The 15,919-nt window shown below is 30.6% G+C and overlaps 1 protein-coding gene across 4 annotated transcripts in view; it reads right to left on the bottom strand.

Annotated features, from left to right (window-relative positions):
• LOC148229773 (uncharacterized) overlaps positions 1-15,919 on the bottom strand; it is an 80,804-nt gene that overhangs the window by 7,146 nt on the left and 57,739 nt on the right. For all 4 annotated transcript variants that reach the window (XM_088198861.1, XM_088198862.1, XM_088198859.1 and 1 more), the window contains 2 exons: positions 10,722-10,964; positions 4,899-5,046 (listed from right to left, as the gene is read on the bottom strand). In XM_088198861.1, coding sequence (XP_088054987.1) covers positions 4,899-5,046; positions 10,722-10,964 — 391 coding nt within the window. The remainder of the gene's footprint in view (positions 1-4,898; positions 5,047-10,721; positions 10,965-15,919) is intronic.

Raw genomic sequence — 15,919 nt, 5'->3', positions numbered from 1 at the left:
AACCCAAAACTGGAATTCCTCGAGAATAGCTGGATTGTCGACAGCACCTTTTAGTAATTTGAAAAAATGCTTAGCGACATACAGCTTTCTGCGAGAACTCAGCGAATCATATCCCAACACTCCTAAAAGAAAGGCGCTGGGATATAAGTACGGATAATAACCAAATGTCCTTTTGTAAAGGTATCTTAAATACCTTTTTTGAATTTTTTCCACTAAAAGGAAATATTTGGCTATTCGGGGATTCCAAATTATAGATCCCGATTCAAGAATGCTACGAAGTAAGGTGTCATAGAGGATGCGAATAACTGACGGATCGTCAAAGTGAAAGGCATTCCTCATAACAAAGCCGAGCATCTTGGAAGATTTATCACAGACGTCGTGTATGTGTAGAGAGAACCTCCATTTGCTCTCGAAAGTGATTCCGAAATATTTAGTGGAAGTTTCTCTAGTCAAAATGTTACCACCGCAAAATGGTAGAAATAAGCTGATGGCGAACGGGATCGAGAAAATGACATAGTATGACACTTTCCGACACTAAAGGGCAGACGGTTAATGGAAGCCCATCTCCACAGAGAGTCTAAATCACTTTGTAGAGAGAAGGAGTCCACAACATATCGAATGCATTTATATAATTTTAAATCATCTGCGTACAGAAGAAAACTTGCTTTTTTAATTGCTGTATTTATGTCATTAATAAATAACACAAAAAGCAGAGGTCCCAGATTGGATCCTTGAGGAACCCCCGAAGAAGTAAAATATTCTTTTGACAATCGTCCACTATAGGTTACAAACTGTCTACGATTGCTTAAATAACTCGAGAATAACCGAGTTAAATTATCTGAGCAACCGAGGTTCGACAATTTATTTAATAATAACATATGACAAACTTTGTCAAAGGCTTTCTCAAAATCTGTATACACGACGTCTTCTTGAATTCCCGCATCGAGAGAAGTTGTCACCGTTTTGGTGAACGACAGAAGGTTAGTAACAGTGGAACGGGCAGGACGAAACCCGTGCTGTTGGTCAAATTAATAAATTACTCAATACTGCAAGTTACATATGTAATAAACAACGCTTTATTATAAGAACATTATATTTTGCTCTATACAGATACAGAAAAAATATTTTATATCATATCTTGAATATATTTAATCCACATCTAAACTACGCAGGTTCTTCTGCTCTGCGTTTTATACATACAATTCAATATCCAAAGTTCCGCTATGAATTTCAACCCTACGAAACCCTAAAATAAACCCAAAGCACGCTTTGAACACACACGTGATATCCATTTGTATTAATATTTATACAAGGCTTGTGTGCGTGAAACGACCGAGGTTAATTTTAAACTGTCCCATAGGAACTCCCGCTGAGTCACAAGCGAATTAAACTTGTTTCCATATTACAGTAACGATGTGAACCTCTGATCGCCTTTTGCATCTAGGATCAAAATTTCACAGATATATGTATACTCCTCTGAGATACGCATGATAACCTTTTGAACTTTAGTTTAATGCTTTCTGAATAATTTATGACTTGCGGGTTACGACTGAATAAAAAATAAGTCGTAATCTCGTTGCAAGGTTGAGGAGAGAACATTTATTTTAAACATTCGATTCGAGAATATTGAATTATTTACATAAATAATAAAAGTTTTGTGTAAAAATAATGGAAGCATAATCAAAGCTCGATATATTTCCTAGAATGAAGTAACTTTGCATGTATTCTTTACCATTGAATAATAAATGATGCTTTTTATTTATGTTCAAAGTTCATTTGAGATTCAAGTACTTCTGTATTATATATTATATTATTTAGTATGCTTAAATATCACGTCAATCAATACACTATACTATATTTGTAATGTAATATTTAGTAGAATCTATTAATACTATACTTGTACTAATTTTATTTGAATACAGTAGATAAATAAAAATACGATGGCTTTACCAATCAATCTAAAATGCTACTATTTTTAGGGTGAGATATATTCACTTCTAATAAATACTACTTAAATAAACGATATATATAAATATATATTGTTAGAAACGATGTCAGAGATCATTGATTAATACAATAGTTATTTGCTTTGTTTCAAAATTTATGGACCAAGTCTTTGGGTTATATTATTACGTTATTAATTAATATGTAAATTTATAGATTTTGCTATTCAACGAAGAGATAATGACAATAAATCATAGTGATAAAGCATCCCAACTGCGCCATCGAATGTCGCATTACAAAAATAGCTTCAAGAAAAATTGCCGGTATACGCTTTCGTTTGGCCAAGTGTCAAATCGCCCGACGGTACCCTGTTTCAATATAATACAAACATAAAATACATAAAGCGTATATAAAAAAAGCATACTTTCTTATTCAAATCGCGCAATACGTAACACACGAGAAATCGTTACTCCATGGCGAAGGTCATAGCGAGAAGTTTAAGGTTCGAATATATAAACTTTCCCGAGCGGCCAAATTTAGAGCACCGACAAGCTTTTACGCAATATAAGGGGTGCTTTTTATGCGTACATTTATATGGGTTGCATCGATTTGTGTACATCGATGACGCAAGTCTGCGTGCGTCGGCGTTACGGGTTCAGTTACGAAATGTGCAGTTGAATGCACCGCGAAAGCTCGCGCGTCACGGGCGAGAGCTTTTTTGGAAAGCTTCCAACGGATCAAAAGTCGTCACAATACCGGTAAAAGTGCAACCGAGTTTGAAAGCCAAATCTGATTGTGGGAAATCGATATGATAATGGGACCTGTTGTTCTATATCAATTTTATTTATTTAATGCAGAATCATTTCAGGTGCGTACGGTGAGATACATTCTCTTTCGCTCGCTCGCGTGTTAGGTGACGAGAGTGAGTGAGAGATAAGGGCATGCGTTATATGCGTTCCGCACACCCTTATCTCTCACTCAATATATACAACAAAGACGTCCCAGAACTTGTGAAATACCTATGAGAAAAGCGAACATTAAATATTTTCAAGCACTGTTGCTGTTTGTAAAAAAAAATTTTTGAGATACTTTCAATTTATCTGCTGGATGGTTATCTCAGGCTCTAAATAGCGAAAAAGGTAAAACATACGGTCGCGGGAAAATACCCGGATCCTCTCGGAAAACCGGTGAAGATAAAAAGAACACATTTTAAGCTTCCCAGCAAATGAAAGCCAGTATACGAGATCTCATCACACTCCAGGTCGAAAATATTTAAATTCTGATTTAGATATGTATTAAAAAAATGTATGGCCATTACATAGAGATATGTAGGGAAAATAATGAATCGTACGTTAATGAGTTGATTTACAGAAAAATTTTTGATACTGAGTTCAACTTTTGTATTATTTAATAAATAATTATTATTAATAATAAAATAATACAACAATTATTAGTTCTATTAAATAATTGTTATGGAAATAATGAACGAGGTCTCTTATTATAATATATATAACATAACAATAAATGTAAACAGCTTTTCGAAAATAACAAATAATAAAAAGCGTCCTATCTATTATTTACATATTCAACTGGAAAGCGAATTGAAAATAAAATGGCGTCGAAATTGATTTCTTTCTTCATTTTCCTGGAAAAAAATAGGACGCCGAACTACCTACATATAAAAGGTATATATGTATATGTATATATATATATATATATTCCAAGAAAGACAATTTTACTTTTATGTCACACTAAAAATCGCAAAAGACACACCACAAAAAACGCTACACGAACAACCTCTTGTGGACTATAAATTGTGTAATTGATAATTAACGGATAATATGTACATAAAGTAGTATACAGTCGCTTTTGTAGAGGAATAAATGTTATATTATATATTATTTATTTAAAGAATGTAAAAAAATGCACGATACAGTACATACATATATTTAAGACTATAGTTTTATAAATAAATAAATTCAATATGGAATTCAGTGCAAAAACAGTGAAAATTTTAGTTATTTTACTATTATTTTTAATTTTAGTTATGTCAGAAAATAGAACTAATAGTTCCTATTTTTTATATTTCTGGTTCAAAAGAGAATCGATATAATACTAATAACTAGCGAGTAAATAAAAATATGGTAAATAACAATATTTTAGGATTATACAGTATCTTTCAATAAATATTTATGTAAATAAGGAAGTACAGGAAAATATTTATTATTGCACTTGAAACAATTAATTTTAACTAAATGATTAATTTTGCGGAGGTCTGAATAATATGCTTTAATAAAATTTAATTAAAATATATATATTATAATTTTTAAAAAATCGGTTAATTTATACTAATTTTATGAGTAGTGTTTTTTATTTCTCGATTAATGAAATATTGATTAATATTTATAAAAAAATTTAATAACATCAAAAATATTTGTACTACCTGCTTTGAATGTAGCTATAAATTTATCAGATTGAAACCACTGTTTTTCTTTAAAACTGCAGCGGTTATAAACCGTTTAAAAATATTCGTTTAAATTTGTTTCTTAACAAAAAACAGTTTAAGTGCATTCTTTATAAGCCTTCATATTTCTCAAAAAATATGAAAATATCGAGAAATAGTTATAAATAAGAAGCACTATATGTAATAATATTAAAATAAAAACTCTGTAATATGGCCACCTCCTTCCAGTTTGTTTTTATTGAAAATCTATTATTCCATGCAAGAATGAGGTACCTGAGAAGACGCATTGCATGACTGCTGTTAAGCAAGAGGAAAAATATATTATCTTAAGGCAATATTGCTTTTCTATTTTTGAAGCAATGTGAAAAAAACTAAATGAAATTGTATCGATTATTATTTACTCTTGATAAAAAAACACTAACCATAAAAATCTGCTGGTTATAATATAAGTATAAATATAATTTATTAAATAAATAAATATTTAGCTGACCTGATCGATCCCGTCGTGACTAGGAACGGCAATGGAGCAGGACAAGCAGCAGCTGGAGAACTTCTGGTCGAAGATGTCTGACTCCTTGGACACTGTGGAGCTGCTGGGCACCATTGTCGCCATCTGGACTCTCCTTTCTCTATGGCAGCTGAAAAGAAAAATAAAAAAACATTGAATAAGCTTTGCGTTTCTCACGTGATATGTGACGCCATGTGAGAGCATCTTAAAAATCACAAAAAAATAGTTAAATAAAACAAAGATAAGCAAACAGAGCACGAAAATGACAGACATTTCTCAACGCTTTCGCATTTTAACAATGATATAATACTCTTTTAGATTAATTTTTAATTTAATATTTTAACAACACAAGTAATGGGAAAAACTGTATAATCGCCTTTCGCTCTTACATTTATTGTATATATGTATCTAAAATACATATATCGTTTTCAAAGAATTATTTAATTCAATGAAATATACAATTTAATGAATATATATCATGAATAATCGGTCATATGTTTTTCACACAGACAATTGTATTTAGGCCTCTTTTTTCTACTTAACCATATTTTATATCACTTGTGCTGTATTAATATGCCTAATTTAATTAGCGCCGTTATCTCAAAAATGTTATATATAGGTATGATTTATAGCATTATATAACAAAACAATCAAAGCGTTTTATGATAGTCATATGACTGAATTTTTAATATATTTACATCACGCTAAGTTGCCAAATGTATCTCTTTATCATTGCAAAATAAACATATTTCGTGCGATTACTTCAGTCTACAAATTGTATGATTAAGTTGAAAAAATCATAATGAAATAATATATTTTATCGTATTAAAAGCATTCGCATTCAAGTATTAAATAAATTATTTCACATTATACATAGCTATATTGAATTGTGGAAAATATAACATTACTTTTTGATTATATGAAACGAACTTGGAACATATTATTGTTTTTGTTTTTTTTTATAGCAAATGTGCCAATTTGATCTATTATATACAACCGTTTAAACAATTATTTTCACCACAACATAAAGAACGAATTTCATCACCAGTACGCACGCGATTTTTACGTAATTTCGCATGTGGAGAAAAAGTGGTGACTGTAGAACTTTTGCGTGTACTGATTAAACGGTACTTTATTTCCAAGGGTGTATAATATACACATATGTATATGTGAGTTAACAAAACTGGTTGATTGACCCGCAATTTTGTCGTGAGGCAATGCAAAGTTGCGATAAAGTATACTATAGGTAAATGCATATATAATAGTAAAACCCCGTTAAGTCATAAATAAATGTTAACTGTTTGAGAAGCAAATAATGATGTATGAACTAATAAATATAATAACTTGAAAATAAAATATTAGAACAGATCTACCATATTTTAAAATGTATCCTTCATAACGCAATAAACGGGAACGCTTTTTCAATTAAAACAAAAATAATTAACTACAGAACTTATTTCGATTAAATGAAGATAATAATTATTGGTGTTATAAAAACAACCAAATTCCACAAAATAAGACAGAAATAGAACATTAGCCGAAATTTGATATAATATAATACAACCTGTCACTGATCAGACAGTCATATTTTAAGTCTACTAGAAGGCCACTGTAGAGTTGATTTTCCAAAGATGCATATTAAACTCATGCATAAAATTCGCCTAACAAACCAAGACAGAATTCTACTAATATAGATAGCACTACTCGCATTAATGATTTCTCTGCTATGGGCTGTGTGGTACATATCCTTGGGAATTGTAATACTATTTTCGATCAAGAAAACATTAAGACAATTATCGTGCAGTCGTAAATAAAATTAAAATTTCATTAACATAATGACGCCTAATTAATTTAATAGCAATAATTTTCATTATAACAAGAAGCTAGGTTATTGTAATTATATATTTTTGTTTATCGTCTTACAGAATAAAAAAACATAAAACATAAAGCGTAGCTTTCCCATATTTAATTAAGTTTACTGTACATTAAAAATATTTGATATTATTCATAACGTATTTCTTTGAAATGTTTTTAATATACTACGCAGTTTTGATGCGAAATATCTAATAATAATATTTTTTAATAATAAAACAGTAAATATAAAGCGCTTATAACCAGACAAAGATCTCGTATTTTACACTTGCAAAAATAACGCGAAATTCTCATGTAAATATTATTTTTCTCGTTTAAATTGCGATAAGTTAAGCGTACGTGTGTTATTATTACATTTATCAACATTTTATTTTTGCTTAATAACATATGCTCAAACATTATAAACAACGATAAGGGAAAAAATAACAAATCTTGGAATGTCAACTTAAAAAAAATAAAAATATAATGATAATATACTTCAGCAAGGTTGATTTTTTTGTATGTTTTAATATTTCAACCTTTTCGAACCGTAATTTATATTTATATGTGACGGTTGTGTCCACATTTTAAAAGAAATAAATAGAAAATGGAAACGATTCACGAGCAGGAGAAAAACAAAATGACGATTCGAAACGCTTTGCGAGAATTAGTGACGGTTGATATGCGTCGTTATTGCTAATTGTTTTAAAATACAAAATTAACATAGCGATTGTTAATTATTATATCAACGTGTCACACGTGTATATATATATATAAATATATATTTAACTAACATCGTAGTTATTTTTTATTTTAGAATTAACAGCCTAAAACCAAGAGAATTCCATAACCTGCGCAGCGCGAAATAACGGAGATGTACATATAAAAAAACAATTACATAATTTTAGGGAATAATTAAAAAAGGAAAGACGAATATTATACAAAAAATTGTGGCGGCCATTTGCCACGCAAGGTTGACAAGGTAGTATCTTAGAACTACTCTAGATATAAATCTTGATTAGTCGTGCTAAAAATGTAAAAGTATGGAATTTCATTATCACACCTCCAGTGCTTTCGAGTCTTCAAACCAGGTCATCGACAATGAACTTTTGATCGTAAACCAGAAAGGAGAACGCGCATATTTCCTTAACAGAGCTACAATGCGTTCACCTTATTGGAGGGCTATTAAATCTCCATATTCTTGCAAAAAGTACATGGAATAATACTGCAAGCCTTGCTAATTAATTCGCACAGTAGCTTTATAAAGTGTTTTTCTGGACATACATGCTGATACGACTCTCGAGATTCGTATCGCAATATGTCTCGGGAATAAATCGTGATGAAGTATATAAGAACGGGTAGGATTTATAAAATTTAATAAACAGACAATTTGCTAGAAAAGCTGAGAAACATCTTCAATGCCTTACTGCATAAAATTTCTATATTGTAATAAATTATGATCCCACAACTATGATGAAGCACGTTGCTCATTTCATTACTAAAACTAGGTAGTGTTCTAAACCTTGAGTATGTCATTTCTAATACTAAACGGTAAGCATACTAGTGTTGATGTCATTCCTACGTCCACTTTATTTTAAATTTACGATTGGATAATAAATGCATCCCTTTTCTATATTGCAATATCTTTAAATAAAGAAAAATAAGACCTAATTCATACAAAACGTTTAACGAACGGTAAAACTATTGAACACACAAAAAGATTTTTAGAATTTAATGTAATGTCCATAAGAATCTATTTTAAGAAATGTTTTCATCATTTGTGTATACCTACAAATAAATACATACACATTTGAGGCTTTATATATTGAGTTTTAACAGAGAAGTCCCACCCAGTTTTTAAATCTAAACATCAGTATGTCATTGTCAGATATACATGGATTTATATTTTTTGACACTACATTTTTACGCACAGGAAACGGGACAATTACATATCAGCTTTTTTCTGTGAATACTTTAGTGTTTGATTGATATTTTATTATTACTATTGATACAGTAATTTTAACTGTATTTCTTTTAAACTTATCTTATTTCAAGCACTCATAAATTTAGCTAAATTACTCAAGTAATTAAGCTAAATTTATTTTTATGTGAAAATGATCAATCTGATGCATATGTATATTGTGAAAATTTTGTATCAAAAATATCAAGTAATTCTGACTACTCAACTCAACTCAAAAATCATTTTTTGTAACCTATGACGATATAAAAAACATAGTTAAATCTAGAAGCAAACAAATATGTTTAAATCTTTTGTAAAAGCAATTATATTTAAAACCAATACTTTCTCTTTTTTAACCAATATTTGATTATAGCTGTATAGATGTAATCCCTAAGCTAAAAATCCTAAAAAAAATATAATAGCATTTTAATAATAAATTTTATCTTAACCTAACCTAAACTATAATTATTATTAAAAATAAAAACATTACACAATTAATCATCATGTTATATTAAATCAAGTATCGTTCAATACCATACTATTAATTATAGTTATATTGTATAATGAAACTGTACCGTTTTGCGACTAACTTTTGCTACCCATTTGTTGACTAAATTCAACCTTGAACTCTGAGATTAATCGTACTAATGTGTAAAATGCCTTCGGCAAAGCCTTTCCAAGGTTTCTTAAACGGTTAACGGTTTTATGAAAAAACTGTGTGTTTTTCAAGAGCTTTCACTGGAAGGTCATACATTGCTTTTGTTCACTTATATTTTGGAATATTGTTTAATATCGGCATATAACAACAAACATGTTTGTGTAAATATATTAATATTAAATGTGTAATTTTAGAACATAGCCTGGAGTCTTTCTCTGTTTCCAATTATTATCTTTTGATGTTTGAATGCTTGAGGTAATCAACATAAAATATATACAATTAAATGGAAATTCCGGAATATAAGATAAGCTTGTATCATACCTACATGTATACTACAAAAAATATAATTTCCATCTCGCATTTCTCATAAATATTTTCGTTTGTTTCCAATCCTGACCTGTATTCACCAGAGACGGTAAACAAGGCATTAAATTCACAGGCGTAATGTTTTTATTTTAATGTATTTTGCAGATGTAGCAGAGTTTAAAAATAAAAGTATTAATATATATATTGGATCCGACCGAAATCAAATATTTATGCAAATTATATTTTTTATGTGTTATGTATATAATATTTTTTATTTTAAATTTACTATAGTCATAAATTTTTATGATTATTTTAGGTCCATGTATTAGAAAAAGCGTTTAAGTCTCTTTAATTAGCGAAAGCACTCGCGTACTTACGTATAATAATTGTGCGAAATTTTAAGATTGAAATTGCTCATTGTTCAAAATCTCCTTTCAGCTTTGTCATGAATCATTCTCTCACTCTTGAGATTTCGATTTGTTATCTTAATAAAGAAATCTACTGCGAAAATGATTACATACTTTCGTTCCATTAAGCTCGACCCTTTCACTTCAGCTTCATGTTATAATTGTATATTGTTCTAAAATTATATAAATATACACACAGACACCATACATATCCACGTTTACATGTAATATGTTCCTGTATTAATAAAATATGCTATCGCGATGAAAAGACACCTATAACACTGCCAGAACGCTAACCACATGCGATGATGCGATGAATAAACCAATGCATGATACATGGTATTCTTGTACATTAAATGGGTGTAAAAATAAATTATTCCTTTCATTTTTTTTAATAAAATACACCATCATTTTTTTTTAAAAGTTATTCGATCTTTGAACTGGTGACACCAGAGTTTACTTTTTAGTTATTTTTTTATCATGAACATCACTTATTCACGATGTAATTTACCTTGTTCATAACCTCATTACCATGCCAATAAGCGATAGATAGTATAATAGTTTCATTGAAATAACCTCATACTTGTACTTAGCTACCATGAATAATAAAAATAAATTCTCACCGATAGTTCTCGCAGTGGCAGCAGGACTCAGCGGGAAGAAATCACCATGGAGTGGACAATGAAATCCCACAGCTCTACGCCTCGCTCTTCTGGCCAAAGCACACAAAATAGCACCAATAGCTGCCATCAACACTCCAGCTGCCACACATGCTGGTCCAAGAGCTCTAGACGTTCCAGTGAATGCCACTCTTGCGGCATAATGCTCTGGAGGTTCATCAGCTCCTGGACCTCGATAAGAAGCAGCTGAAATAAAATAAAACAAAGAACGTTATACATTTGAATAATAATTATATTTTTGTAAGTCAATTTATATTGTTTAGACAAATCTGACTATCGAAAACGGTGTCGTTGGCAACCGAATAATAAAAATCATCTGTTTGTTTACGCCTTGTATCCATCTTTGAATATATTTTATGTTAGATACTTTTTGGACTATCTGTACACCTATATTGTGAAAATGGTTAATGAAGCGCATCCACATAGCAAAACTATTCAAGTGGTATAATGACAACGTGTTATAGGATATACTGTGATACGTAAAATCCACACAATGCACAGTTTGCTCGTTGAAGTTATATGTATGCATATATTCGACGTATCAGATTACGGTTCAAGTATGATTCATGAAGGGTTTTGGCCAATTAAGAAAGAATGTCGCGTGTCAGACGAGTTCGTCATCCTGAGTGTCTGGGCTATTTCTGGATGGTTAGAACAACTAGGATTATTCTTAGATTTGATAACGCGCTTGATAAAACAGATAATAAAATAAATATAAACTTCTTTCACTGTTCCACTGCTCTCAAATTAAAAAAAAATATATTTTCGTCATTGACGTGAATAGTTGCTTAACATGAGAAATTATCTTTTAGATCAAGTTGAAAAACAGACAAATACTATAATTCTTTTCTTTTCTTTCAACGTTTTTATGATTAAATGAACGGTGAATTCATTTTTCATTTATATTGGATTTACATAATACTATTTTTAGATTTATTTTTAGATTAAATTAAGACCATCGTGGCCTAACAGGTTACCCCAATGCGCCACGATGGTCGAAAACAAATTTTAAATTTATAAAACATAAAAAAACGTATATATACATAAATATAATAATACTTAAACATAACAAAAAATTATAAAATATTAAAATTAAATGATATAAACTGGATCAGATCCTCGTAGCTAACATTAAATAAGTCTATATGTAATGCCAGCGTATTAAGGAACCGGATGGCCACAGCTATAGGCGAGTCGGCAAGTGCGGATGTTCTAACCCTAACGGTCATCAAAACAGGTCTCGATAGTGATTCTCGATCTCGAATGTTCCGAAACCCAAAACTGGAATTTCTCGAGAATAGCTGGATAGTCGACAGCACCTTTTAGTAATTTGAAAAAATGCTTAGCGACATACCGCTTTCTGCGAGAACTCAGCGAATCATATCCCAACGCTCCTAAAAGAAAGGCGCTGGGATATAAGTACGGATAATAACCAAATGTCCTTTTGTAAAGGTGTCTTAAATACCTTTTTTGAATTTTTTCCACTAAAATGGAATATTTGGCTATTCGGGGATTCCAAATTATAGATCCCGATTCAAGAATGCTACGAACTAAGGTGTCATAGAGGATGCGAATAACTGACGGATCGTCAAAGTGAAAGGCATTCCTCATAACAAAGCCAAGCATCTTGGAAGATTTATCACAGACGTCGTGTATGTGTAGAGAGAACCTCCATTTGCTCTCGAAAGTGATTCCGAGATCTTTAGTGGAAGTTTCTCTAGTCAAAATGTTACCACCGAGATGGTAGAAATAAGCTGATGGCGAACGGGATCGAGAAAATGACACAGTATGGCACTTTTATGACACTAAATGGCAGACGGTTAATGGAAGCCCATCTCCACATAGAGTCTAAATCACTGTAGAGAGAAGGAGTCCACAACAGATCGAATGCATTTATATAATTTTAAATCATCTGCGTACAGAAGAAAACTTGAATTTTTAATTGCTGTATTTAAGTCATTAATAAATAACACAAAAAGCAGAGGTCCCAGATTGGATCCTTGAGGAACTCCCGAAGGGGTAAAATATTCTTTTGACAATCGTCCCCCATAGGTTACAAACTGTCTACGATTGCTTAAATAACTCGAGAATAACCGAGTTAAATTATCTGAGCAGCCGAGGTTCGACAATTTATTTAATAATAACCTATGACAAACTTTGTCAAAGGCTTTCTCAAAATCTGTATACACGACGTCTTCTTGAATTCCCGCATCGAGAGAAGTTGTCACCGTTTTGGTGAACGACAGAAGGTTAGTAACAGTGGAACGGGCATGACGAAACCCGTGCTGTTGGTCTAACAAAACTTGCCGAAAGTGATTATAGAGATATTTATGAATAATTATTTCAAATAATTTAGCAGGAGCTGACAAAACTGCGACTGGTCTATAATTATTTATATATAATTTGTCACCCTTTTAATGAATAGGAGTGACTTTTGTGCATTTCCATAGATCAGGAAATGATGATGTTTTGAGAATCAATTCAATCAATAGATGCAATTATTTGGGTAGTTCTTTTTATTTTCGATGAAATTCATAGTATTTAAATAATTTTACATTGATAAAATATTTAAATATATTTTTACTATCGCTTATAAAGACTATATACATATATTAAAAAAATAATAGTTTGGATCTAATTCTTGAAACTCGCGTTAAAATCTGTGACCAAAAATAATAAATTACGATTACGTTACGATTAGAACTAAAGGGTTACCTCCATAAATAACACGCAAGGATTGAATGAATATTTATTTGTTACGAAACGGTCACGGGAAACATTACATCAACGGAAGACAAATAGCATCGTAAGGCCCAACATTATTCTTCAACAAGTTTTTCACCACCTTTCGGAAAAAAACATCTCGCCAATCATAGTCTGTCTCAATATGTAATATAATCTAATCTAAATTCTCACTAGTTTTCACCTGAGTCTTACTGGCTGCGAAGTCACATCCCTTAGGATAACAAACATTACAATATGATTATAACATACTATACGTATGTATAACAACTAAACACATTACATAACATAATATTCTAATTTAATGATTAGTTTCTACGTGTTTTTGAGAAGCTTAAAACGATCACATGTTCTGCGAAAAACACGTCCAAGCTCACAGCTTTTTCATTAGGGATATGATACTTTATCTCAAACTTGTTTCATAGTCCTACGTGTTTTTTCCTGTATATATATATACATATATATTAATATTTAAACCAGTTCCTGCATATTCATAATTACTTGTGTGCGCATGAAAGGGAACCAAACATAGGGTTAGAAAATACATGAATTAGTATAATAATGCCACTCAAGTATCCCTAATAACAAGAACACTTTTGAAAGTGTAATATTTCATGTTTACTTATAATATACATTCTGTATTTATATAATTTATTTAAAGTCGATCTTTGAGTACTATATTATAATTACGAATTTACGTAAAAATAAAAATTAGGTATTAAATATTTGTTTCATATTTTTACAATAATGTCAATAATTCAATCAATAACCTTTTTTATTTTTTAGCACTCTTTAAAACTGTTGTATGTAGAAAATTATATTGTAAAGCAAATATCCGCCGTTACTGTTAATATGTTTTAGCATGTTATTTATTATTTCAGACATTCCTGATATAATTCACACTTTCCGTCATAGAGTCGTAAATATAGATATAAATCGAACTTATATTAACCAAAACGCTCTAAATAAAGTATTTTGTTAATAATATTTGCTTTATCAAATAATTGCATTAGCAGCTAACATCAAAAACAGTACAATTCACACATAGGATATTATGGTCTAAATACTCTCGGTTACGGTCGTGCGTTTAGAATACAATTTTTACAATAAAATAATTAAATATACTTAAATTCATCGTATATTATAAATTTAACACTTATCACGATCATTGTATTGCGAATTTTTCAAGTTGCATAATGTTTAGAAGCATTGCGCATGCGCGTCAAAGATGACGTGGTAATTTATTCGCGATCTCATCGTATATTACACACGGTTTGATAGTGCTCTTGGGTAATAATTGCAAAACAAAATTTAGCCATTGAATTACAGGTCATGGATTTGGCGATGAGAATCGACACTTATGAGTCACGTTAGGCAACTCATATAAAATTAGGATTTCATTGTTTATTTTATAATCCTTAAGAAAATATATTTCTTACTTATTATTTTATATGACATGTTAAATTTAATATCCGTCTGAAGCAGGGATTATCATTCTGTGGTGTACGCCTACCCATGGGAGGTAAAGACAGATTCTAGGGGAAGCAGTTTCCTTTCAACTATAAATTGCTATATCCGTAGCTATAAAATGTCAAAGAAAAATACGCTAGGGATTATATAAAATTTTGGTTCACGTGTTTTCTTGATAAAGATGGAATCGAAGCACCTTAGTATTTTTATGTGGTAGTTACTTATAATGGTAACTAAATTACAAGAACTAGAAAATTAGTAATAAAGAGTATCTATATAACCACATAAGACAATAAATCGCACAGCACTGATTAAGACTTGTTGAAATAATTGGCATGAATACTAAATCGCAAGCCGATTAGTATTAAAGAAAAATGACTATGAACCACAAATTACTTTTTCAAACTTAGGTTTAAATGCACTTCAGTAAACCATCCAAACTGATACAAATCTGGCTTTGCAGCTTTGGTGAACGCAGCATCGTTAAAAATAGTGGTACAGCATATTTTCTACATCGTCATGTATTTGCAACAAAAATTCTTTCTCCAGGACTGAACTAATTTATTTCTAGCGCTATTATGCTACTAAAAAATTGTAATTAAACATTAAGTTTTGTTGTATCACGCAAAAACGCACTAGCTCTTAGTTTTACTTTTATTTTGTAATTAAAAAGCAATATATTTCTCGATTAAAAAAAAGTGAACCCAAAAACTGGAATTTTCAAAAGATCACGAATGGTATATTTCATAAGATCACTACCAATTGGTATATACTATGATATAATTCATAACTTTTCTTATTCACTACGTTACTTTTCATATAGCATTCAACTTAACAACTATACTTATTAAAAAGTTTATGCAAAATTTAATGAATTCAGATCACACTCTTCTAGCTGATATATTATATGATATAAACATCACTCCATC

The sequence above is a fragment of the Plectrocnemia conspersa genome, unplaced genomic scaffold, assembly GCF_051122295.1.
Source record: "Plectrocnemia conspersa isolate PC_06_02 unplaced genomic scaffold, ASM5112229v1 ptg000011l, whole genome shotgun sequence".
Taxonomy (NCBI): Eukaryota; Metazoa; Arthropoda; class Insecta; order Trichoptera; family Polycentropodidae; genus Plectrocnemia; species Plectrocnemia conspersa.
This window is presented reverse-complemented; position numbering and strand designations above follow the sequence as displayed.